The 24,156-nt window shown below is 60.4% G+C and overlaps 3 protein-coding genes across 3 annotated transcripts; 2 read left to right on the top strand and 1 right to left on the bottom strand.

Moving 5' to 3' along the window:
* On the top strand, window positions 1-5,308 carry GLOD5 (glyoxalase domain containing 5). Its single transcript, XM_073662667.1, has 4 exons — window positions 1-159; window positions 335-484; window positions 2,175-2,330; window positions 4,779-5,308. Exons 1-4 carry the CDS (start codon window positions 121-123, stop codon window positions 4,914-4,916), a joined length of 483 nt encoding a protein of 160 aa, XP_073518768.1. The 5' UTR covers window positions 1-120; the 3' UTR covers window positions 4,917-5,308.
* Window positions 5,309-5,438: 130 nt separating this feature from the next.
* PRADC1 (protease associated domain containing 1) lies at window positions 5,439-15,044 on the bottom strand. Its single transcript, XM_073662666.1, has 5 exons — window positions 14,866-15,044; window positions 12,760-12,860; window positions 12,339-12,448; window positions 6,162-6,329; window positions 5,439-5,781 (listed from the first exon to the last, which is right to left on the bottom strand). The coding sequence occupies exons 1-5, from the start codon at window positions 14,927-14,929 to the stop codon at window positions 5,661-5,663; spliced, it is 564 nt and encodes a 187-aa protein (XP_073518767.1). The 5' UTR covers window positions 14,930-15,044; the 3' UTR covers window positions 5,439-5,660.
* Window positions 15,045-15,346: 302 nt separating this feature from the next.
* On the top strand, window positions 15,347-21,994 carry CCT7 (chaperonin containing TCP1 subunit 7). The gene is made up of 12 exons (XM_073662665.1): window positions 15,347-15,504; window positions 17,959-18,112; window positions 18,222-18,328; window positions 18,406-18,531; window positions 19,261-19,313; window positions 19,387-19,558; window positions 19,656-19,820; window positions 19,899-20,087; window positions 20,189-20,286; window positions 20,757-20,889; window positions 21,031-21,237; window positions 21,416-21,994. The coding sequence occupies exons 1-12, from the start codon at window positions 15,391-15,393 to the stop codon at window positions 21,632-21,634; spliced, it is 1,737 nt and encodes a 578-aa protein (XP_073518766.1). The 5' UTR covers window positions 15,347-15,390; the 3' UTR covers window positions 21,635-21,994.
* Window positions 21,995-24,156: the final 2,162 nt, after the last annotated feature.

Here is a 24,156-nt window from a genome sequence, read left to right as displayed (position 1 = left end):
TCTTCCTCCTCCTCCTCCTCCTCTATCAGGAAGTAAAAAGTCTACAACTCAGAAGGACAAAGAACGAGACACCGCAGCTGACACCTGAGACCCCGCAGCTGACACCTGAGACCCTGGACCATGCTGCCCCTGTGCCGCCTGCTGTTATCCAGAGCCCAGGTAATACCCCTCCCCCCCAATATATACACCTCAGCAGTGTCCCCAGCAGCACAGAGGATTTCAGGACAAGAGCATGCTCATCCCATAGTGGATCACAGACGGAGGGTTACATAGTGGGGGGAGCAGGGTCCCAGCAGCACCGAGGATTTCAGGAGGGTCCACTCTTGTGTTTCAGCTCCCCCCGCGGCTTCTCCGCTTTCACTCGGACTCTCCGGTTCCGTTCCGTATAAAACATCTGGATCACCTGGTGCTGACGGTGCGGAGCCTGGAGGAGACGCTTGGCTTCTACACCCGGGTGCTGGGGATGGACGTCGTCACCTTCAAGGTACTGCCGGGTACAGGGGCGTCACTGCCGGGTACACAGGTGTCACTGACGGGTACAGAGGTGTCACTGATTGGCACGGGGTGTCACTGCCGGATACAGAGGCATTAGTGACGGGTACAGAGGCGTCACTACCGGGTACTGAGGTGTCACTGCCGGGTACAAAGTGTCACTGCCGTGTACTGGGACGTCACTGACGGGTACAGAGGCATCACTGACGGTTACGGGGCGTCACTGCCAGGTACAGGGGTGTTACTGATGGGTACAGAGGGGTCACTGCTGGGTACAGGTGCGTCACTGCCGGGTACACAGGTGTCACTGACGGGTACAGAGGTGTCACTGATTGGCACGGGGTGTCACTGCCGGATACAGAGGCATTACTGACGGGTACAGAGGCGTCACTACCGGGTACTGAGGTGTCACTGCCGGGTACAAAGTGTCACTGCCGTGTACTGGGACGTCACTGACGGGTACAGAGGCATCACTGACGGTTACGGGGCGTCACTGCCAGGTACAGGGGTGTTACTGATGGGTACAGAGGGGTCACTGCTGGGTACAGGTGCGTCACTGCCGGGTACACAGGTGTCACTGACGGGTACAGAGGTGTCACTGATTGGCACGGGGTGTCACTGCCGGATACAGAGGCATTACTGACGGGTACAGAGGCGTCACTACCGGGTACTGAGGTGTCACTGCCGGGTACAAAGTGTCACTGCCGTGTACTGGGACGTCACTGACGGGTACAGAGGCATCACTGACGGTTACGGGGCGTCACTGCCAGGTACAGGGGTGTTACTGATGGGTACAGAGGGGTCACTGCTGGGTACAGGTGCGTCACTGACGGGTACAGAGGGGTCACTGCTGGTTACAGAGGCATCACTGCCGGGTACTGAGGCGTCACTACCGGGTACTGAGGTGTCACTGCCGGGTACAAAGTGTCACTGCCGTGTACTGGGACGTCACTGACGGGTACAGAGGCGTTACTGACGGTTAGAGGGTGTCACTGCCGGATACAGAGGCATCACTGCCGGGTACTGAGGCGTCACTACCGGGTACTGAGGTGTCACTGCCGGGTACAAAGTGTCACTGCCGTGTACTGGGACGTCACTGACGGGTACAGAGGCGTCACTGACGGTTACGGGGCGTCACTGCCAGGTACAGGGGTGTTACTGATGGGTACAGAGGGGTCACTGCTGGGTACAGGTGCGTCACTGACGGGTACAGAGGGGTCACTGCTGGTTACAGAGGCATCACTGCCGGGTACTGAGGCGTCACTACCGGGTACTGAGGTGTCACTGCCGGGTACAAAGTGTCACTGCCGTGTACTGGGACGTCACTGACGGGTACAGAGGCGTTACTGACGGTTAGAGGGTGTCACTGCCGGATACAGAGGCATCACTGCCGGGTACTGAGGCGTCACTACCGGGTACTGAGGTGTCACTGCCGGGTACAAAGTGTCACTGCCGTGTACTGGGACGTCACTGACGGGTACAGAGGCGTCACTGACGGTTACGGGGCGTCACTGCCAGGTACAGGGGTGTTACTGATGGGTACAGAGGGGTCACTGCTGGTTACAGGTGCGTCACTGACGGGTACTAGGTGTCACTGCCGGGTACAGGGGTTTTACTGACGTATACGGGGTGTCACAGCCGGGTCCCGTCAGGTATTTCGGCTGACGGCGTGTCTTTCTCAGGGTGACAGGAAGGCGCTGACGTTCGGGATACAGAAGATTAATCTCCATGAAGCCGGAAACGAGTTTGAGCCCAAAGCAAAACACCCCAAACCGGGCTCCGCCGACCTGTGTCTGATCACCGACACCCCGCTCTGCGCCGTCCTCCAACATCTGCAGGTTTGTCACCGGGCCATATAGCGACAAAGGGTTAACGAGTCCGGACTTCTCCTTATCTGACCACAGCTGCAATTGTACATGACACTCGCTGTTATCAGCCAGTGAGGCGACACGTCCCTCATTCGCTATGACGATGGCCGCTCTTCAGATCCCTGACTGATCGGCTGGGCCTGGTGGTCCGATTAGTGAAGAGCAGTCCGGGGGCTGCAGACTCCATCCTGCAGTGATTCTCCGGGTGTCAGGACCCCCAGAGCTGTGATCATGCTGAGCATTAGGGGGGCTGATCTCTGCACCCCTGTAATCTCCTGGTGGTCTTCATTAGTGACGGGGTCAAAGGGTGTCTTCGGGCTAAGAAGAAACGTCATAGTCCATCTGTGTGACGGCTGAATCGTGACAGTGTGTGACGTGTGGGGTCACAGTGTCCCCATTACACACGTGCGCTCACAGGCCGGATACATTCTCATCCCGCTTCTCTCAATGTTCTAGGAGAATGTACTGAGCTAATCTCATCCACGGCGCCACGTGACGTCCGCTCAGACGGGAATAACGGGAAATGGTGGCAGCACATGAAACGCACTGTCATGATTCAGCAGTCACAGACTAGATGTCACTTCTCAGCCTGAAAACCCCTTTACTATCAAGCTCCCGGCAGTTTCATCAGAGAAGGGGTTAACGTCAGCCTCCCCGGCGGTCCCCATCAGAGAAGGGGTTAACATCAGCCTCCCCGGCGGTCCCCATCAAAGAAGGGGTTAACGTCAGCCTCCCCGGCGGGCCCCATCAGAGAAGGGGTTAACGTCAGCCTCCCTAGGAGTCTCTTATTAGAGAAGGGGTTAATGTCGGCCTCCCCAGGAATCACTTATTAGAGAAGGGGTTAATGTCGGCCTCCCCAGGAGTCTCTTATTAGAGAAGGTGTTAATCTCGGCCTCCCCCGGAGTCTCTTATTAGAGAAGGGGTTAATCTCGGCCTCCCCCGGAGTCTCTTATTAGTGAAGGGGTTAATCTCGGCCTGCCCAGGAGTCTCTTATTAGAGAAGGGGTTAATGTCGGCCTCCCCAGGAGTCTCTTATCAGAGAAGGGGTTAATGTCAGCCTCCCTAGGAGTCTCTTATCAGAGAAAGGGTTAATGTCGGCCTCCCCAGGAGTCTCTTATCAGAGAAGGGGTTAATGTCGGCCTCCCCTGGAGTCTCTTATTAGAGAAGGGGTTAATGTCGGCCTTCCCAGGAGTCTTATTAGAGAAGGGGTTAATGTCGGCCTCCCGAGGAGTCTCTTATTAGAGAAGGGGTTAATGTCGGCCTCCCCAGGAGTCTCTTATCAGAGAAGGGGTTAATCTCGGCCTCCCCAGGAGTCTCTTATCAGAGAAGGGGTTAATCTCGGCCTCCCCTGGAGTCTCTTATTAGAGAAGGGGTTAATCTCGGCCTTCCCAGGAGTCTCTTATTAGAGAAGGGGTTAATCTCGGCCTCCCGAGGAGTCTCTTATTAGAGAAGGGGTTAATGTCGGCCTCCCCCGGAGTCTCTTATTAGAGAAGGGGTTAATCTCGGCCTCCCCAGGAGTCTCTTATTAGAGAAGGGGTTAATGTCGGCCTCCCCAGGAGTCTCTTATTAGAGAAGGGGTTAATGTCGGCCTTCCCAGGAGTCTTATTAGAGAAGGGGTTAATGTCGGCCTCCCGAGGAGTCTCTTATTAGAGAAGGGGTTAATGTCGGCCTCCCCCGGAGTCTCTTATTAGAGAAGGGGTTAATCTCGGCCTCCCCAGGAGTCTCTTATTAGAGAAGGGGTTAATGTCGGCCTCCCCAGGAGTCTCTTATCAGAGAAGGGGTTAATCTCGGCCTCCCCAGGAGTCTCTTATCAGAGAAGGGGTTAATCTCGGCCTCCCCTGGAGTCTCTTATTAGAGAAGGGGTTAATCTCGGCCTTCCCAGGAGTCTCTTATTAGAGAAGGGGTTAATGTCGGCCTCCCGAGGAGTCTCTTATTAGAGAAGGGGTTAATGTCGGCCTCCCCCGGAGTCTCTTATTAGAGAAGGGGTTAATGTCGGCCTCCCCCGGAGTCTCTTATTAGAGAAGGGGTTAATCTCGGCCTCCCCAGGAGTCTCTTATTAGAGAAGGGGTTAATGTCGGCCTCCCCAGGAGTCTCTTATTAGACTCTTATCCCTGGGTTAATATTCTATAGGGCCACGTTTGCCTCCCCCGGGGTCTCGTCCCTGGCTGGGGGTCTCAGGGTGTACCCTCCCCAGTACAGGTGGCTGAGGTCGGGTCTCTGTAGCCCCCCGCACCTCCCTCTCTCGGGGGCAGCGATCTCTGGACTTGTTGCACCAGTTTTGTCAGAATGTTTCACTGAGAATTAGAATTGATCCCGGTTGCCGTGGTTTCCATTGTTAAACCTCAGGCGGAGTTTAACCCCCTATCTGCTGTGTTACTTGTCATGTGGAGATCTCACCTTTCCTTCCTGTTTCCTGCAGGTCTGCGGGGTCCCGCTGGAGGAGGGTCCGGTGTCTCGGACCGGCGCGGTGGGGGAGATCAAGTCTGTGTATTTCCGGGATCCTGATCACAATCTAATAGAAGTGTCCAACTATACGGCCGACGTCAAGAGTCCCTGACACCCACTAAGGGGGTCCCTGCCCCCCGCCGAGGACTCGTTCAGACTTCTCACAGCTGAGGGTTTGTTACAGTTGTATCCAGTCCGGACCATCCTCTGCGAGCTGAAGGCACCGGCGTGGTACAGTGTATCGGTGGCGGAGCTGCGCTCAGCGGATCGGCCGTCAGCAGGATGTCAGCTCCGGCCGGTGTACGGGGGCATCATATTCACTGACCGTGGGGAGACGTGGACGCTCAGTGTGTAGAGAGTGACGACGCGTCCTCCACCAGACAGCGGAGCCGCCCTTCGTCATGGGATAGTGGTCAGTGGATGCACAACCTGACCTCTGGGGGGCAGCACCTCTTCACTCTGGGGGACGCATGGGGGATACTGAATAAAATATTGTTGGTGTCATCTGAGTGTTACATTCGCACATCGGCCATGATGGTGCTATAACCTGTCGTCTCTCTGTTATATGTAAAACGTTTGACTTCAGAGCTGCAATTATAATTCTGCACGTTCTTACTGGAAACAGTCAGCAAGCTTGAGAACAAACAACCGCCGCCGTGTTTCAGCGGCGTTCATTTTATTATAAATTAGGAGACTTGCTCTCATACAACGCTCAGTCCTGGGAGGAAGACGAGGAATCGAGAAATACAAAAATCTGCTTCACAAAAGCGAAAAACCTTCATGTATAGAAATACACTAATCAGCGCCATCTGCTGGCGAGCAGGTAGGACACCACAAGGTGGCGCTGCAGCCAAGGCTACCAGAATGTCCAGGGTGGCTGCCGGAGCTCAAAGGTGGAGATGCTGCTGACGTTCACCGGGATGGAGATGATCGCCCAGGGAAGGCCGTGCTGCTCCAGGGAGCGCTGGATCATGTACCTGCAGGAGAGACGGACATGAGACCCCCGAGAGTGGCAGGACCGTCGACTTGCTACACAGCCATAGCCTGACCCTTCTGCTCGCAGAGTACAGACATCCTCGCCAGATCCAGACTCCCTCCACAAACTCACCCACACCAAGGTCAAGATTCACTCTTCCATCCCTTCCATTACCCCTGAGGAAGCCAACTGCAGGCGAAACCCCATTACCCCTGAGGGACACTGCCGCCAGGCTGATACACATCTATTAAAATCCCTGGTTGTGGCTTCTAATAACAGACTTTCCGGATACTTTTCCTGGGATCCCTGGTTAATAATTGAGGTTTATTTATCGACCACCTCTTGGGGTCGGGCATACGGTGTTATGGTCCCAATACGCACCCGTCTCTCCCCAGCAGGAAGAGCGCAGGGATCTCCGCCGTCCGTCCACTGTTGTCTTGGATCATTTCCACGTACACGCTGTCGTTGTCAGACGCGTTGTCGGCGATGATGACCGCTCGTCCGCCATGTTCCTGGATCACCCGCGTCTTGGATAAGAAGGAGCAGCCGCTGTAAAAAGAACAAAGAGGAGACCGTGACCGCGGGAACATCAGGTGCTCAGCAGCGTGACCGGGGCTGGGACGGTTCTGGCCTCATCTCCGCACCACCCTCCCCTCTGGCCCAGCATCCGGACAGGCCCTCCACTCTGGCCCCGGCTCAGCGCCGGCCCTCCCATCTGGCCCCGCATCCGGACAGGCCCTCCCTTATAACCCCGGCCCTCCACTCTGGCCCCGGCTCCGCGCCGGCCCTCCCCTCTGGCCCCGCATCCGGACAGGCCCTCCCTTATAGCCCCGGCCCTCCCCTCTGGCCCGGCATCCGGACAGACCCTCCCTTATAGCCCCGGCCCTCCACTCTGGCCCCGGCTCCGCACCGGCCCTCCCCTCTGGCCCCGCATCCGGACAGGCCCTCCCTTATAACCCCGGCCCTCCACTCTGGCCCCGGCTCCGCGCCGGCCCTCCCCTCTGGCCCCGCATCCGGACAGGCCCTCCCTTATAGCCCCGGCCCTCCCCTCTGGCCCCGCATCCGGACAGGCCCTCCCTTATAGCCCCGGCCCTCCACTCTGGCCCCGGCTCCGCACCGGCCCTCCCCTCTGGCCCCGCATCCGGACAGGCCCTCCCTTATAACCCCAGCCCTCCACTCAGGCTCTGGAGCTCTAGCCCTGGCTCTGCGCTGGCCCCGGCTCCGTGCTGGCCCCATCTCTATGCCACCCTCCCCTCAGGCTCTGGAGCTCTAGCCGTGGCTCCGCGCCGGCCCTCCCCTCTGGCCCCGCATCCGGACAGGCCCTCCCTTAGAGCCCCGGCCCTCCCCTCTGGCCCCGGCTCCGCGCCGGCCCTCCCCTCTGGCCCCGCATCCGGACAGGCCCTCCCTTATAACCCCGGCCCTCCACTCTGGCCCCGGCTCCGCGCCGGCCCTCCCCTCTGGCCCCGCATCCGGACAGGCCCTCCCTTATAGCCCCGGCCCTCCACTCTGGCCCCGCATCCGGACAGGCCCTCCCTTATAGCCCCGGCTCCGCGCCGGCCCTCCCTTCTGGCCCCGCGTCCGGACAGGCCCTCCCTTATAGCCCCGGCCCTGCACTCTGGCGCCGGCCCTCCCCTCTGGCCCCGCATCCGGACAGGCCCTCCCTTATAACCCCAGCCCTCCACTCAGGCTCTGGAGCTCTAGCCCTGGCTCTGCGCTGGCCCCGGCTCCGTGCTGGCCCCATCTCTATGCCACCCTCCCCTCAGGCTCTGGAGCTCTAGTCGTGGCTCCGCGCCGGCCCTCCCCTCTGGCCCCGCATCCGGACAGGCCCTCCCTTATAGCCTCGGCCCTCCACTCTGGCCCCGGCTCCACGCGGGCCCTCCCCTCTGGCCCCGCATCCGGACAGGCCCTCCCTTATAGCCTCGGCCCTCCACTCTGGCCCCGGCTCCGCGCCGGCCCTCCCCTCTGGCCCCGCATCCGGACAGGCCCTCCCTTAGAGCCCCGGCCCTCCCCTCTGGCCCCGCATCCGGACAGGCCCTCCCTTATAACCCCAGCCCTCCACTCAGGCTCTGGAGCTCTAGCCCTGGCTCTGCACTGGCCCCGGCTCCGTGCAGGCCCCATCTCTATGCCACCCTCCCCTCAGGCTCTGGAGCTCTAGCCGTGGCTCCGCACCGGCCCTCCCCTCTGGCCCCATGGCTATGCCACCCTCCCCTCTGGCCCCGCATCCGGACAGGCCCTCCCTTATAGCTCTGGCCCCAGCTCCGCGCCGGCCCTCCCCTCTGGCCCCATGTCTATGCCACCCTCCCCTCTGGCCCCGCATCCGGACAGGCCCTCCCTTATAGCCCCGGCCCTCCCCTCAGGCTCTGGAGCTCTAGCCCTGGCTCTGCGCCGGCCCTCCCCTCTGGCCCCATGTCTATGCCACCCTCCCCTCTGGCCCCATGGTTATGCCACCCTCCCCTCTGGCCCCATGGCTATGCCACCCTCCCCTCTGGCCCCATGGCTATGCCACCCTCCGGCCCCATGTCTATGCCACCCTCCCCTCTGGCACCGGCCCTACCCTCTGGCCCCATGTCTATGCCACCGGCCCTCCCCTCTGGCCCCATATCTATGCCACCCTCCCCTCTGGCCCCATGTCTATGCCACCGGCCCTCCCCTCTGGCCCCATGTCTATGCCACCCTCCCCTCTGGCCCCGGCCCTCCCCTCTGGCCCCATGTCTATGCCACCCTCCCCTCTGGCCCCGGCCCTCCCCTCTGGCCCCATGTCTATGCCACCCTCCCCTCTGGCCCCATGTCTATGCCACCCTCCCCTCTGGCCCCGGCCCTCCCCTCTGGCCCCATGTCTATGCCACCCTCCCCTCTGGCCCCGGCCCTCCCCTCTGGCCCCATGTCTATGCCACCCTCCCCTCTGGCCCCGGCCCTCCCCTCTGGCCCCATGTCTATGCCACCCTCCCCTCTGGCCCCGGCCCTCCCCTCTGGCCCCATGTCTATGCCACCCTCCCCTCTGGCCCCGGCCCTCCCCTCTGGCCCCATGTCTATGCCACCCTCCCCTCTGGCCCCGGCCCTCCCCTCTGGCCCCATGTCTATGCCACCCTCCCCTCTGGCCCCGGCCCTCCCCTCTGGCCCCATGTCTATGCCACCCTCCCCTCTGGCCCCGGCCCTCCCCTCTGGCCCCATGTCTATGCCACCCTCCCCTCTGGCCCCGGCCCTCCCCTCTGGCCCCATGTCTATGCCACCCTCCCCTCTGGCCCCGGCCCTCCCCTCTGGCCCCATGTCTATGCCACCCTCCCCTCTGGCCCCGGCCCTCCCCTCTGGCCCCATGTCTATGCCACCCTCCCCTCTGGCCCCGGCCCTCCCCTCTGGCCCCATGTCTATGCCACCCTCCCCTCTGGCCCCGGCCCTCCCCTCTGGCCCCATGTCTATGCCACCCTCCCCTCTGGCCCCGGCCCTCCCCTCTGGCCCCATGTCTATGCCACCCTCCCCTCTGGCCCCGGCCCTCCCCTCTGGCCCCATGTCTATGCCACCCTCCCCTCTGGCCCCGGCCCTCCCCTCTGGCCCCATGTCTATGCCACCCTCCCCTCTGGCCCCGGCCCTCCCCTCTGGCCCCATGTCTATGCCACCCTCCCCTCTGGCCCCGGCCCTCCCCTCTGGCCCCATGTCTATGCCACCCTCCCCTCTGGCCCCGGCCCTCCCCTCTGGCCCCATGTCTATGCCACCCTCCCCTCTGGCCCCGGCCCTCCCCTCTGGCCCCATGTCTATGCCACCCTCCCCTCTGGCCCCGGCCCTCCTATCGGGCCCCATGTCTATGCCACCCTCCCCTCTGGCCCCGGCCCTCCTATCGGGCCCCATGTCTATGCCACCCTCCCCTCTGGCCCTGGCCCTCCTATCGGGCCCCATGTCTATGCCACCCTCCCCTCTGGCACCAGCCCTCCCCTCTGGCCCCATGTCTATGCCACCCTCCCCTCTGGCACCAGCCCTCCCCTCTGGCCCCATGTCTATGCCACCCTCCCCTCTGGCCCCGGCCCTCCCCTCTGGCCCCATGTCTATGCCACCCTCCCTTCTGGCCCCGGCCCTCCCCTCTGGCCCCATGTCTATGCCACCCTCCCCTCTGGCACCAGCCCTCCCCTCTGGCCCCATGTCTATGCCACCCTCCCCTCTGGCCCCATGTCTATGCCACCCTCCCCTCTGGCACCAGCCCTCCCCTCTGGCCCCATGTCTATGCCACCCTCCCCTCTGGCCCTGGCCCTCCCCTCTGGCCCCATGTCTATGCCACCCTCCACTCTGGCCCCGGCCCTCCCCTCTGGCCCCATGTCTATGCCACCCTCCCTCCCCTCTGGCCCCAGGTCTATGCCACCCTCCCCTCTGGCACCAGCCCTCCCCTCTGGCCCCATGTCTATGCCACCCTCCCTACCCTCTGGCCCCATGTCTATGCCACCCTCCCCTCTGGCACCAGCCCTCCCCTCTGGCCCCATGTCTATGCCACCCTCCCTACCCTCTGGCCCCATGTCTATGCCACCCTCCCCTCTGGCACTGGCCCTCCCCTCTGGCCCCATGTCTATGCCACCCTCCCCTCTGGCACCAGCCCTCCCCTCTGGCCCCATGTCTATGCTACCCTCCCTACCCTCTGGCCCCATGTCTATGCCACCCTCCCCTCTGGCACTGGCCCTCCCCTCTGGCCCCATGTCTATGCCACCCTCCCCTCTGGCACTGGCCCTCCCCTCTGGCACTGGCCCTCCCCTCTGGCCCCATGTCTATGCCACCCTCCCCTCTGGCCCCATGTCTATGCCACCCTCCCCTCTGGCACTGGCCCTCCCCTCTGGCCCCATGTCTATGCCACCCTCCCCTCTGGCACCGGCCCTCCCCTCTGGCCCCATGTCTATGCCACCCTCCCCTCTGGCACCAGCCCTCCCCTCTGGCCCCATGTCTATGCCACCCTCCCCTCTGGCACCAGCCCTCCCCTCTGGCCCCATGTCTATGCCACTCTCCCCTCTGGCCCCGGCCCTCCCCTCTGGCCCCATGTCTATGCCACCCTCCCCTCTGGCCCCGGCCCTCCCCTCTGGCCCCATGTCTATGCCACCCTCCCCTCTGGCACCGGCCCTCCCCTCTGGCCCCATGTCTATGCCACCCTCCCCTCTGGCACCAGCCCTCCCCTCTGGCCCCATGTCTATGCCACCCTCCCCTCTGGCCCCGGCCCTCCCCTCTGGCCCCATGTCTATGCCACCCTCCCCTCTGGCACCGGCCCTCCCCTCTGGCCCCATGTCTATGTCACCCTCCCCTCTGGCACTGGCCCTCCCCTCTGGCCCCATGTCTATGCCAACCTCCCCTCTGGCACCGGCCCTCCCCTCTGGCCCCATGTCTATGCCACCCTCCCCTCTGGCACCAGCCCTCCCCTCTGGCCCCATGTCTATGCCACCCTCCCCTCTGGCCCCGGCCCTCCCCTCTGGCCCCATGTCTATGCCACCCTCCCCTCTGGCACCGGCCCTCCCCTCTGGCCCCATGTCTATGCCACCCTCCCCTCTGGCCCCATGTCTATGCCACCCTCCCCTCTGGCACCGGCCCTCCCCTCTGGCCCCATGTCTATGTCACCCTCCCCTCTGGCCCCGGCCCTCCCCTCTGGCCCCGGCCCTCCCCTCTGGCCCCATGTCTATGCCACCCTCCCCTCTGGCACCAGCCCTCCCCTCTGGCCTCATGTCTATGCCACCCTCCCCTCTGGCACTGGCCCTCCCCTCTGGCCCCATGTCTATGCCACCCTCCCCTGTGGCCCCGGCCCTCCCCTCTGGCCCCATGTCTATGCCACCCTCCCCTCTGGCACCGGCCCTCCCCTCTGGCCCCATGTCTATGCCACCCTCCCCTCTGGCCCCGGCCCTCCCCTCTGGCCCCATGTCTATGCCACCCTCCCCTCTGGCCCCGGCCCTCCCCTCTGGCCCCATGTCTATGCCACCCTCCCCTCTGGCACCAGCCCTCCCCTCTGGCCCCATGTCTATGCCACCCTCCCCTCTGGCCCCGGCCCTCCCCTCTGGCCCCATGTCTATGCCACCCTCCCCTCTGGCCCCGGCCCTCCCCTCTGGCCCCATGTCTATGCCACCCTCCCCTCTGGCCCCGGCCCTCCCCTCTGGCCCCATGTCTATGCCACCCTCCCCTCTGGCCCCGGCCCTCCCCTCTGGCCCCATGTCTATGCCACCCTCCCCTCTGGCACTGGCCCTCCCCTCTGGCCCCATGTCTATGCCACCCTCCCCTCTGGCCCCGGCCCTCCCCTCTGGCACCGGCCCTCCCCTCTGGCCCCATGTCTATGCCACCCTCCCCTCTGGCCCCGGCCCTCCCCTCTGGCCCCATCTCGATGCCACACTCCCCTCCAGCCCCTCCCCCACGCGGCCCTGGCTCCGCCCCTGTCCATAAGGAATTGTCCTATAAGCAATTCTCCCACTCATCGTTCACAAATGTGGGATTAAACGTTTCCTCGTACATTCATAAGTTACTTTGTATCAGATTGCCGTTTCCATGGAAGCAGCACCCACCTTTGCCGTCACAGAGGGGAGCGGCCCCTCTTACACGCCGCCCACTTACCCGCGCTCCACCAGCGCGATCTGCCCCTGGATGAAGACGCCATTGTGGAGTTCTCCGCAGGCCTCAGGGGGATCAGCAGGAACCAAGTGGATCTGGTCGTATCGCTGGTTCTAGCAGAACAGAGGGTCCAATCAGATGAGACAAGAGGCGGATCCAGGATCATTTACATGGACATGACTGGTGTGAGGCCGCCCCACTATTAGGATACCGGCCCTTTAAGGCAAATCTGTGATTAATAATAATAAACACCCACATTACGAGAGCAGCGACTCAGCGAGGGCCACGTGGGGCCCAAAGATCCTAACAGGAGGGCGACCCGACTCCTGGACAATTATTTCAGCCAATTATTAAGACCCTGCGCTTCCCTCCTGCCGTGTGTATAGCGGTTATATGTGCCCGCTCCAGCACATATAATACTCACAAACGCTGCGCCAAAGTCCTTGGCTGGGGTGGCGGTGAAGATGTAGCGGATGTCGCCCGGGCTCAGCACCTGGAAATACAAGTAATCCTGGATCCGGAGACCTGAGGGCGAGGAAGGCGAAGATTAACCGCGAACCCACCAGAACCCCCACACCGCACCCCTGTAATACCTGCTCCAGAGCAGCAGAGGGGGCACTGGCACCTCCACACTGCACCCCTGTAATACCTGCTCCAGAGCAGCAGAGGGGGCACCAGCACCTCCACACCGCACCCCTGTAATACCTGCTCCAGATCAGCAGAGGGGGCACTGGCACCTCCACACCGCACCCCTGTAATACCTGCTCCAGATCAGCAGAGGGGGCACTGGCACCTCCACACCGCACCCCTGTAATACCTGCTCCAGAGCAGCAGAGGGGGCACTGGCACCTCCACACCGCACCCCTGTAATACCTGCTCCAGAGCAGCAGAGGGGGCACTGGCACCTCCACACCGCACCCCTGTAATACCTGCTCCAGAGCAGCAGAGGGGGCACCAGCACCTCCACACTGCACCCCTGTAATACCTGCTCCAGATCAGCAGAGGGGGCACCAGCACCTCCACACTGCACCCCTGTAATACCTGCTCCAGATCAGCAGAGGGGGCACCAGCACCTCCACACTGCACCCCTGTAATACCTGCTCCAGAGCAGCAGAGGGGGCACCAGCACCTCCACACTGCACCCCTGTAATACCTGCTCCAGAGCAGCAGAGGGGGCACCGGCACCTCCACACTGCACCCCTGTAATACCTGCCCCAGATCAGCAGAGGGGGCACCAGCACCTCCACACTGCACCCCTGTAATACCCACTCCAGATCAGCAGAGGGGGCACCAGCACCTCCACACCGCACCCCTGTAATACCCACTCCAGAGCAGCAGAGGGGGACCCGGCACCTCCACACCGCACCCCTGTAATACCCGCTCCAGATCAGCAGAGGGGGCACCGGCACCTCCACACCGCACCCCTGTAATACCCACTCCAGAGCAGCAGAGGGGGCACCAGCACCTCCACACCGCACCCCTGTAATACCCACTCCAGATCAGCAGAGGGGGCACCGGCACCTCCACACCGCACCCCTGTAATACCCACTCCAGACCAGCAGAGGGGGCACCGGCACCTCCACACTGCACCCCTGTAATACCCACTCCAGACCAGCAGAGGGGGCACCAGCACCTCCACACCGCACCCCTGTAATACCCACTCCAGATCAGCAGAGGGGGCACCGGCACCTCCACACCGCACCCCTGTAATACCCACTCCAGACCAGCAGAGGGAGCACCGGCACCTCCACACTGCACCCCTGTAATACCCACTCCAGACCAGCAGAGGGAGCACCGGCACCTCCACACCGCACCCCTGTAATACCTACTCCAGAGCAGCAGAGGGGGCACCAGCACCTCCACACTGCACCCCTGTAATACCCACTCCAGATCAGCAGAGGGGGCACCAGCACCTCCACACTGCACCCCTGTAATACCCACTCCAGATCAGCAGAGGGGGCACCGGCACCTCCACACCGCACCCCTGTAATACCCACTCCAGATCAGCAGAGGGGGCACCAGCACCTCCACACCGCACCCCTGTAATACCCACTCCAGACCAGCAGAGGGGGCACCAGCACCTCCACACCGCACCCCTGTAATACCCACTCCAGATCAGCAGAGGGGGCACCAGCACCTCCACACCGCACCCCTGTAATACCCACTCCAGATCAGCAGAGGGGGCACCAGCACCTCCACACCGCACCCCTGTAATACCCACTCCAGATCAGCAGAGGGGGCACCAGCACCTCCACACTGCACCCCTGTAATACCCACTCCAGATCAGCAGAGGGGGCACCAGCACCTCCACACTGCACCCCTGTAATACCTACTCCAGATCAGCAGAGGGGGCACCAGCACCTCCACACTGCACCCCTGTAATACCCACTCCAGACCAGCAGAGGGGGCACCAGCACCTCCACACTGCACCCCTGTAATACCCACTCCAGACCAGCAGAGGGGGCACCAGCACCTCCACACTGCACCCCCAGAGCGATACACAGCTTTTGCGCCACCATGTAATACGCACCCCAGGCCGGCAGGGGGTGTAAGAGCAGCAGCAGGGTCAGCAGGCAGCTCCTCCAGCCTCTCATGTCTCCCTGCACTGAGTGACCATCAGGAGCCTCCTCGCCGCCGCCAGAATCCAGCAGGACCGAGCTCCGCCCACACTGATCTTTGTTGGTGGAGGCTTGTTGGACTCTGATTGGTCGGTTGGGACGTCAGTCCATGTCGCTTACCGTACTGCACCTAATAGAGACGCAGAGGCGCCTTCTCTGTACCACAGTGAATAGGGCGCACGCTTTGCGAATAGACTTCAGTCCCGCCCCTGTTTGGTACTGACCAATCACCATCAAGGTTTAAAAAATTCATGAACCAATTAGAAATTGCTATTAGGTGAACTCGAGGCTTGAGGCGCAGGCTTTCGATGTCCATGGCAACGGAGATATCCGGCATGTTCCTGACAGTGGACCAATAGGAACTAACAGACAAAGTGATTGCCCAATCAGCTGCTCCGTCACCCTCGTGTAAGGCGGGACCTGCGCTCTCACGCTCCATGGTCCACGCTCGGCTACGCCCCGCGGCGGTTGGAAGGTTCCGGAAGGTTTCTCCGGTGCATTGTGGGAGCGGTGGTGCCGGCTCGCGGTCTCACCCAGCAGACAAGATGATGGTGAGTGGAGACAATCCGCCGCCATCCTGCGCGGGGACGCGACTGCCGGGGAGTGGAGGAGGGTGCGGGGCCGGGGGGACAGGCGTGGGGATGTGAGAGGCCGCAGTGTCCGGAGCTGAGGGCGCCGTCTGCACTCTGCGGTGAGGGCCACTCTGACACCTAGTGTCCGCTGCTTAAAGGGGTGCTCCACTCCTAGACCCCCCCCTCTCCTGCGGCTGCTTAAAGGGGTGTTCCACTCCTGGACCCCCCTGCTGCTTAAAGGGGTGCTCCACTCCTGGACCCCCCTGCTGCTTAAAGGGGTGCTCCACTCCTGGACCCCCTCCGTCTGCTCTTTTTAAAGGGGTGCTCCACTCCTGGACACTCTACCCCCACCCCCCTGCTGCTTAAAGGGGTGCTCCGATCCTGGACACTCCCCTCTGCTGCTGCTAAAAGGGGTGCTCCACTCCTGGACCCTCGCTGCTTAAAGGGGTGCTCCACTCCTGGACCCCCCCCCTCTCCTGCGGCTGCTTAAAGGGGTGTTCCACTCCTGGACCCTCGCTGCTTAAAGGGGTGTTCCACTCCTGGACCCTTGCTGCTTATAGGGGTGCTCCACTCCTGGACCCTCGCTGCTTAAAGGGGTGCTCCACTCCTGGACCCTCGCTGCTTAAAGGGGTGCTCCACTCCTGGACCCTCGCTGCTTAAAGGGGTGCTCCACTCCTGGAGTGCAGCTCCTCAGTGATACATAATCTGCAGGCTGTTGCCGTGGTGATCGCACTCGCCTTCTTTACTGCACAGTGAATGCTGACACATAACAGTGGAGGGTTTTTTTTTTTTTCTTTTGACTTTTAATGAAATGTAAATATTCTTTGTATAATAATAATTATTCTTTGTCGCCGTCTTCGCTCTGCGGCGGGGAGCGGGAGGACGTGTTTTCTTCCCTCGGGCGGCAGTGTCTGCTCCATACAACGTCTCGATCGGTTTCTATTGCAGTCCTGACGGTGCGCTGTGACGGGCGACGGGCCCCGCTGTGACGGGCGACGGGCCCCGCTGTGACGGGCGACGGGCCCCGCTGTGACGGGCGACTTTGGCGTTTTCACCTGCGATGCGACTTGTACGTTAGTGCTTCTGTATCGGGTCCAGTATCGCTCTCCTGTGACGCTCGGCCCCCATCTGTCCATGACAGGAGAACCAGCTTGGCTACGATGGGGGTCTTTATTAGATCCCCAGCTGTCATGGCAGCCCCTCATCAGCCTGAAGTCGCATGGCACGGGGTGACGGGCACATGGACTGACCGCAGGTAGGGGCGCACGGCTTCAGTGACTGCGGTATGTTAGGCTATGTTCACACATGTTGGGTTTTACAGCGTTTTTTGATGCTTTTTCTCACTGTCCTTCTGTCTCTATTTATGCGTGTAGATAAAGTTCTGTGGAAAAAAAAAAAACATTCTATTTTGCCATCAAAAATGCTGAAAAAAACGCTGATGAAAATTTTGCAGCGTTTCTATCACCTCCCTTTACTTCCTGCGGGTGAAAAAACGCTGAAAGAAGTGACCGGCTCTATTATCCAAAAACCCAACCAAGACGCAGAATACCCAACAACAAAACAAGATGTGTGAACGGAGGATTCTGGATTCTCACAGGCTTTGCGAAAATGTGCATGAAAATCTGTAGCAAAAACCGCTGAAAAACCCAACATGTGTGAACATAGCCTAAGAGGCTTCCAGGCAGTATTTCTTATTAAGCTCATGCAAAACTGTGACGGCGGCCACTGATTGGCAGCAGCGGTCATCTGGTGTTGCTTATGTCATGAGAGAGGCGGAGGAGCGGCGGCGGTGGTCCAGGTGGTGAGCGCTGATCTGTTACATTCAGGGGTTATGCGCACGTCCTCGGGCCCCTGCGCACGTCGGCGGCCCCTGCGCACGGCGTCTTATGTCTGGGGGTTTCACGAGTGGATATTTCTGGTCTGCTGTATTGTACGATGTACAGAGCGCTGAACAGGGAGCAGTGTCACACGTGGAAACAGCGGACCCCCGGAAGTGGCAAGCCTGGGGCAGGAGCTGGCAGAATGAGGAGATGTGCCAGGGTGGGGGGCCGAGACATTGTCATTTCTGTCAGTTGTGGATCCCGGACTCTGGACGTGTCGACATCACTGCACAGGAAAGCACCCAGTGGAGTCCTGCAGGGGGCGCAACATTCATGGAGACACCGGCCCGGGGGTCAGCTGCGCTTTTGTCCAGCAGGGGACAGCACAGGGACTCCTGTTACTATACACACAGTACCGCCACTCACACTACTAATAAGCTGCCACTGCGGGCTGTGGCGTGCGTTGCGGGCTGTGGCGTGCGTTGCGGGCTGTGGCGTGCGTTGCGGGCTGTGGGCACCGCTCCTGCTGATTTGTCCCCCTGGTTGTGGGCGTGGTCTGCTTCTTACCATGTGACCGGGCATTAACCCCTCGCTCGGTTGTCTCCCCCCGCAGCCCACTCCAGTCATCCTCCTGAAGGAAGGCACAGACACGTCTCAGGGCGTCCCGCAGCTCGTCAGCAACATCAACGCCTGCCAGGTGATCGCGGAGGCCGTGCGCACCACCCTGGGCCCGCGGGGCATGGATAAGCTCATCGTAGATGACAGAGGTGAGTGCACCCTCTGCCCGTCTGACCATCACCAGCAGGTCTACGTAGACCCTGACATTGTGCAGCCGAGGGTCTCCGTATATCCCTCACCCCATCTCCTACATCGCAGGTAAAGCCACGATTTCCAATGATGGCGCCACAATCCTGAAGCTCCTGGATGTCGTCCATCCTGCAGCCAAGACCCTGGTGGACATCGCCAAGTCCCAGGATGCCGAGGTAACGCAGACCAGCGCTGGGGGTCTTAGTACGTCATGTGGGCAAAGATTCTAACGAGACCCCTCTACACGTAACAGGTGGGCGACGGCACCACGTCCGTGACGCTGCTGGCAGCCGAGTTCATGAAGCAGGTAAAGCCCTACGTGGAGGAAGGACTGCACCCCCAGGTCATCATCCGAGCGTACCGCACTGCCACCCAGCTGGTGAGTCGCCGATCCTCCCCCAGGATCTGGGCCGTGTCCTCAGGACTATTATCCCCCCCCCCCAGTGCCGGGGCCGTGTCCTCAGGACTATATATCCCCCCCAGTGCCGGGGCCGTGTCCTCAGGACTATATATATCTCCCCCCCCCCCCAGTGCCGGGGCCGTGTCCTCAGGACTATATATCCCCCCCCCCAGTGCCGGGGCCGTGTCCTCAGGACTATATATCCCCCCCCCCAGTGCCGTGTCCTCAGGACTATATATCCCCCCCACCAGTGCCGGGGCTGTGTCCTCAGGACTATATATCCCCCCCACCAGTGCCGGGGCCGTGTCCTCAGGACTATATATCCCCCCCACCAGTGCCGGGGCCGTGTCCTCAGGACTATATATCCCCCCCACCAGTGCCGGGGCCGTGTCCTCAGGACTATATATCCCCCCCCACCAGTGCCGGGGCCGTGTCCTCAGGACTATATATCCCCCCTCCCAGTGCCGGGTCCGTGTCCTCAGGACTATTATCCCCCCCCAGTGCCGGGGCCGTGTCCTCAGGACTATTATCCCCCCCCCAGTGCCGGGGCCGTGTCCTCAGGACTATTATCCCCCCCCAGTGCCGGGGCCGTGTCCTCAGGGCTATATGCAGCATACCCCCCGGTATCAGTGCCGGCTTCTGCGCTCTGGCTCTTCTGTTGCCCCTCAGACTCCAGGTCTCAGTGTAATCTTCATGTTTTGCTTTCAGGCCGTCAGTAAAATTAAGGAACTTTCTGTAACCGTGAAAAAGGAAGACAAAGAGTAAGTGTCCGTCCGTCTGTGCGGTCCGGGATCCGGTGTCTGCCATGTTGTAAATTCACCATCTTCCCCACAGAGAGCAGCGGCGCCTGCTGGAGAAGTGCGCGGCCACCGCCCTGAGCTCCAAGCTCATCGCTCTGCAGAAGGACTTCTTCTCCAAGATGGTTGTGGACGCGGTGACCTTGTTAGACGACCTGCTGCAGCTGAAGATGATTGGCATTAAGAAGGTCCAGGGAGGAGCTCTGGAGGTGGGTGGCGCCGTACCCCGGACGGGCTGCTCCGTCCCTTCCTTCCCCCGCGGGCGGACGGGCCTCTCTCGCAGACACTAACACTCCATATCCTCAGGATTCTCGTCTGGTGGCCGGAGTCGCGTTCAAGAAGACCTTCTCCTACGCCGGCTTTGAGATGCAGCCCAAGAAGTACTCGTCCCCCAGGATCGCCCTGCTGAATGTGGAGCTGGAGCTGAAGGCCGAGAAGGACAACGCTGAAGTCCGGGTCACCAATGTGGAGGTAAGGGCCGCAGGAGGTGGGGGGGGGGGACAGCAGGCCGTTCGCGGCCACGGTACCAACGTCTGTCATCTATCACAGGAGTACCAGGCCATCGTGGACGCAGAGTGGAATATCCTCTACGACAAGCTGGATAAGATTTACAAGTCCGGAGCCAAAGTCGTCCTCTCCAAGCTCCCCATCGGTGATGTGGCCACGCAGTACTTCGCTGACCGTGATCTGTTCTGTGCCGGTAGAGTCCCGGAGGAGGACCTCAGGAGAACCATGATGGTAGGGGGCTACTACAGCGGTCATGCGGTGCTGTGCTAGTGGGGGCTTTCCTCTGTGCCTCAGTATAACATCTCTCCCCCACCCCGGTGCTTCTCTCTCAGGCCTGCGGCGGATCCATTCAGACCAGTGTGAACGCTCTGATGGACGACGTGCTGGGCCAGTGCGCGCTGTTTGAGGAGGCCCAGGTGGGTGGGGAAAGGTGAGCGCTACCAGAAAATGTGTAAATGTGACAGAATGGAAATCACCGGAGGAGATACCGAACAAGCAGGGGGTGCTGGAGGTGTAGAGGGAGACTGCTGTACTTGTTTAAAGGGGAACACCAGCTGAATCCATTCAGGACACAACTTTAAATAAAATAATGTCTGCGCCCTCCTGAGCGGCGGCGCCGCTGCTCCCGGCACTCACGTGGTGACCGAGCAGCTGCAGCTCATCACATCTGTCAGGGCGGCCTATATGTGACACCACCCGGATCAGGACCGGCCAGACGCGGTTTTATTTGGATTTGGCTGGGCTTCTCCGCTGGAGGCCAACTAGACCCTGTAATGTGAGTCTACGTGAGCCACCATGTTTGTTGCCATCCTCACCGCACCCTGCTTGGGTTCACTACAGCCATGCAGTGAGTCTACCGTCCTGCTCGTCCCTTTGTCTTCACTTATTATTTTCACGTAGATATAACTTCTTCACTGGCTGCCCGAAAGCTAAAACCTGCACCATCATCCTCCGAGGAGGAGCCGAGCAATTCATGGAGGAGACGGAGCGATCTCTGCACGACGCCATCATGATTGTGCGCAGAGCCATCAAGGTGAGTGTCCGCGCCCTGTCGTGTCCGCGCCCTGTCGTGTCCGCGCCCTGTCGTGTCGCGTCCGCGCCCTGCCGCGTCTTCTCCCCCGTCGCGTCCGCGCCCTGCCGTCCACCTGCTGTAACCGCTCTCCTCTCCCTCTAGAACGACTCTGTGGTCGCTGGTGGAGGCGCCATTGAGATGGAGCTGTCCAAGTACCTGCGCGATTACTCCAGGACCATTCCTGGCAAGCAGCAGCTGCTCATCGGCTCCTACGCCAAGGCGCTGGAGATCATCCCTCGGCAGCTCTGCGATAACGCCGGCTTCGATGCCACCAACATCCTGAACAAGCTGAGAGCGAAGCACGCCCAGGTGAGCAGCAGCCACGACACCCCCAGACCGGTCTGTCCCCCTCACTATGGTCGCCATGCAGTGCCTGTGAGGGATGATTGTCCATAATACAGCCGCCCCTGCCCCTGCATACCGCGTGTCCTCCGCTCCGTCTGATCCAGTGATTACTGTTAACCCTGCGTCTGCTGGCTGTTCACAGGGTGGCACGTGGTACGGCGTGGACGTGAACAATGAAGACATCGCCGATAACTTTGACGCCTGCGTCTGGGAGCCGTCCATCGTGAGGATCAACGCGCTGACCGCAGCCTCCGAGGCCGCCTGCCTCATCTTGTCCGTAGACGAGACAATCAAGAACCCGCGCTCCTCAGCAGACGGGGCCCCAGGAGGCCGGGGTCGGGGCCGACCACACCAACATTAGCCCTCACCAAGAGGTGTGTGACCGGCAGAGGAGGATGGGGGGAGTACTCCAGGACAGCGACCACCACACTGGCTGCTGTGGAACTACAACTCTTAGCCCTCCCTGTAAGCTGTCGTATGTTGGGAGTTGTAGTTCCCCTGGTGGCTGATCCGTGGTTTAGAATCGCCGCTCGTCATTTCATTGTGAGGCTGAGCCGGCTGTTTCCTATTCACACCCCCCCCCCCCCCCCAGCAGGACGGGACCCTCACTCCCATCATCCACTAGTTTGGCGCTGAGGTTTCTGACGTCCACCTTTTTTGTTACTGTATTTATTTTCTCTGATCTGAAGCTTCTCGATAATAAACGCCCTTCACTGAGGAACGAGCTCCGCGCCGGTGTCCCATCTGCAAGTAGTTATCAGTGGGGCCCAACTTCTGGGACCCCCAACCATTACAGGAGCAGGGGTCACGAACGCTCAAGGGATGGGCACATGTCTGACCACCGTGAATAGAGCAGAGTACACATGCTTGCCCAATGTCCACAAAGGACCCCTGTTCTTGTAATCAGTGGGGGTCTCAGCAGGTCCCCCCGCCTCTTTCTGCAGTGGTCTGCTCCCTAGTGGCAAGGATAGGAGCAGGGGGAGGCAGCGGTGCCTCCAGTCCATCACTGGCTCCAGAAAATCTGTGCTTTGAACAGAGGAAGTTCTTGCCCCAGATGTGTGCTTCTCCGCCACTGAGTATACGAATCCTAGGCTTAGTGTCTGGCTCTCAGAGCAGATCTCTACTGTAATTACCTGGACACTGCAGACTGTCCCTGCTTCAATGGAGGTTGGAGTGTCCGCTCACTTCTCCCAGTTATAATTTTAGTTTGTCACTTACCCAATTATAAATAATCCCATATGTTCAATGTGAGGGTGAGTTATGGACTTTAATTGTTCTCTACAACACCTCCCACTTTTAGAGGTGGCATGGGAGGTTGATTTACAGATTGTCCTCCCAAGCCCATCCCCCTGGCGGGACAGCCCATCCGCGTTGCCATGTTCACTACCTTCTTTGTGCTGAATGGTAAAATCATACTGCTGTAAAGCCAGGAGTGCCTTGCCCCTGCTGGGCACCTTAACATCCTGTTTCCCCTCAGTCTTATGGGCTCAATTCCATTCTAGATCACTACAGTGGGATGTATTATATAATGTCAGCCCTAGGGGGACAGCTGGAAGGTAAAGTAACATCCCCCTGCTCGACACAATCTCTGGGGGGTGGTGGTTGGATAACAGAAACCTGTGCACGGGGGTGAGCCCCTCCCAGGTGTTGGTCACTGATGCAAGCCCCTCCCAGGTGTTAGTCACTGATGCAAGCCCCTCAGGTTAGGGAGCCCCTCCCAGGTGTTAGTCACTGATGCAAGCCCCTCAGGTTGGGGAGCCCCTCCCAGGTGTTAGTCACTGATGCAAGCCCCTCAGGTTGGGGAGCCCCTCACAGGTGTTAGTCACTGATGCAAGCCCCGGGGGCTGAGCCCCTCCCAGGTGTTAATCACTGATGCAAGCCCCTCAGGTTGGGGAGCCCCTCCCAGGTGTTAATCACTGATGCAAGCCCCTCAGGTTGGGGAGTCCATCTAGGAGAAGAGCTAATCGAGGGGGTCTGGTCAGAGGGCGAGAAAAGATTCTCCTCTAACACCAAAGAGCTATTGGCGATAGATAAAGCAGTAAGTGAATGCCTTGTATCCTTGCAGTGCCAGGACGTCAGGGTGTTCTCGGACCACCGCGTAGCCGTGGCTTATATAAACCACCAACGGGGGGCACACGATCAAAATCTCTAACGAAAGGGGCAGACAAGCTGTTGCAGAAACTCATCTACGCTCCCTTACTGCCCTACATATAAAAGGAAGCGAAAACACCAAAGCAGACTTCCTGAGCCGCTGTCCTTTAAAGGAAGGAGAGGGGGTATTGAATCAACAACTCTTTTTTATTTTCTCATAACCCAGATGTGGGGTCTTCCAGTGGTCGACCTATTTGCCACCAGGCAAAATCGAAAAGTAATAGCATTCTGCTCCCTGGATCCCAGGGAAGATCCCTTGATGGTGGACTCTCCCGATTCCATGGAAGTTCAGCGTGGCTTATGCCTTCCCCCCGCTTACCTGCTCAGGGCAGAGCGTGAATTTTGCTCACAGCACCCTTCAGGCTCAAGAGGTCTTGGTTTTCATGTCTGAGGGAAATGTCAGTGACACCCGTGGATCCTGCCGGAGATCCAGGACCTCCTCTCATAGGGGCCGATTGTCCACCCTCCAGCTCTGGGGGGCTACAGCTGATGACGTGGAATTTAAAGGGCATTATTAAAGGGAAAACGGGTTTCATCCAACCTAATAGAAACCCTTTTGTGTAGCAGGAGGGCGGTTACTACATGTATACAGTGGGGGGAAAAAAGTATTGTCAGCCCCCAATTGTGCAAGTTCTCCCACTAATAAAGATGAGGTCAGTCTGTAATTGTCATCATGGGTCGACCTCGACTATGAGAGACAAAATGAGAAAACAAATCCTGAAAATCACATTG

Source organism: Phyllobates terribilis, unplaced genomic scaffold (genome assembly GCF_046119375.1).
Source record: "Phyllobates terribilis strain yellow unplaced genomic scaffold, ASM4611937v1 Scaffold_82__1_contigs__length_6685932, whole genome shotgun sequence".
NCBI lineage: Eukaryota > Metazoa > Chordata > Amphibia > Anura > Dendrobatidae > Phyllobates > Phyllobates terribilis.
The sequence above is the reverse complement of the archived record's forward strand: the minus strand, read 5'-3'. Positions and strand labels throughout refer to the sequence as shown.

Bases quoted from the DNA above. Each gene is read 5' to 3' on its own strand.
- CCT7 (XM_073662665.1), top strand. From the start codon at position 15,391: ATGGTCCACGCTCGGCTACGCCCCGCGGCGGTTGGAAGGTTCCGGAAG. The intron at 15,505-17,958 runs GTGAGTGGAGAC...CTCCCCCCGCAG, and splicing joins ACCCAGCAGACAAGATGATG to CCCACTCCAGTCATCCTCCT. The intron at 19,314-19,386 runs GTAAGTGTCCGT...TCTTCCCCACAG, and splicing joins GTGAAAAAGGAAGACAAAGA to AGAGCAGCGGCGCCTGCTGG.
- PRADC1 (XM_073662666.1), bottom strand. From the start codon at position 14,929: ATGAGAGGCTGGAGGAGCTGCCTGCTGACCCTGCTGCTGCTCTTACAC. The intron at 6,330-12,338 runs GTAAGTGGGCGG...TTCTTTTTACAG, and splicing joins ATCGCGCTGGTGGAGCGCGG to CGGCTGCTCCTTCTTATCCA. The intron at 5,782-6,161 runs GTGCGTATTGGG...TCTCTCCTGCAG, and splicing joins TTCCTGCTGGGGAGAGACGG to GTACATGATCCAGCGCTCCC.
- GLOD5 (XM_073662667.1), top strand. From the start codon at position 121: ATGCTGCCCCTGTGCCGCCTGCTGTTATCCAGAGCCCAG. The intron at 485-2,174 runs GTACTGCCGGGT...TGTCTTTCTCAG, and splicing joins TGGACGTCGTCACCTTCAAG to GGTGACAGGAAGGCGCTGAC. The intron at 2,331-4,778 runs GTTTGTCACCGG...TGTTTCCTGCAG, and splicing joins CCGTCCTCCAACATCTGCAG to GTCTGCGGGGTCCCGCTGGA.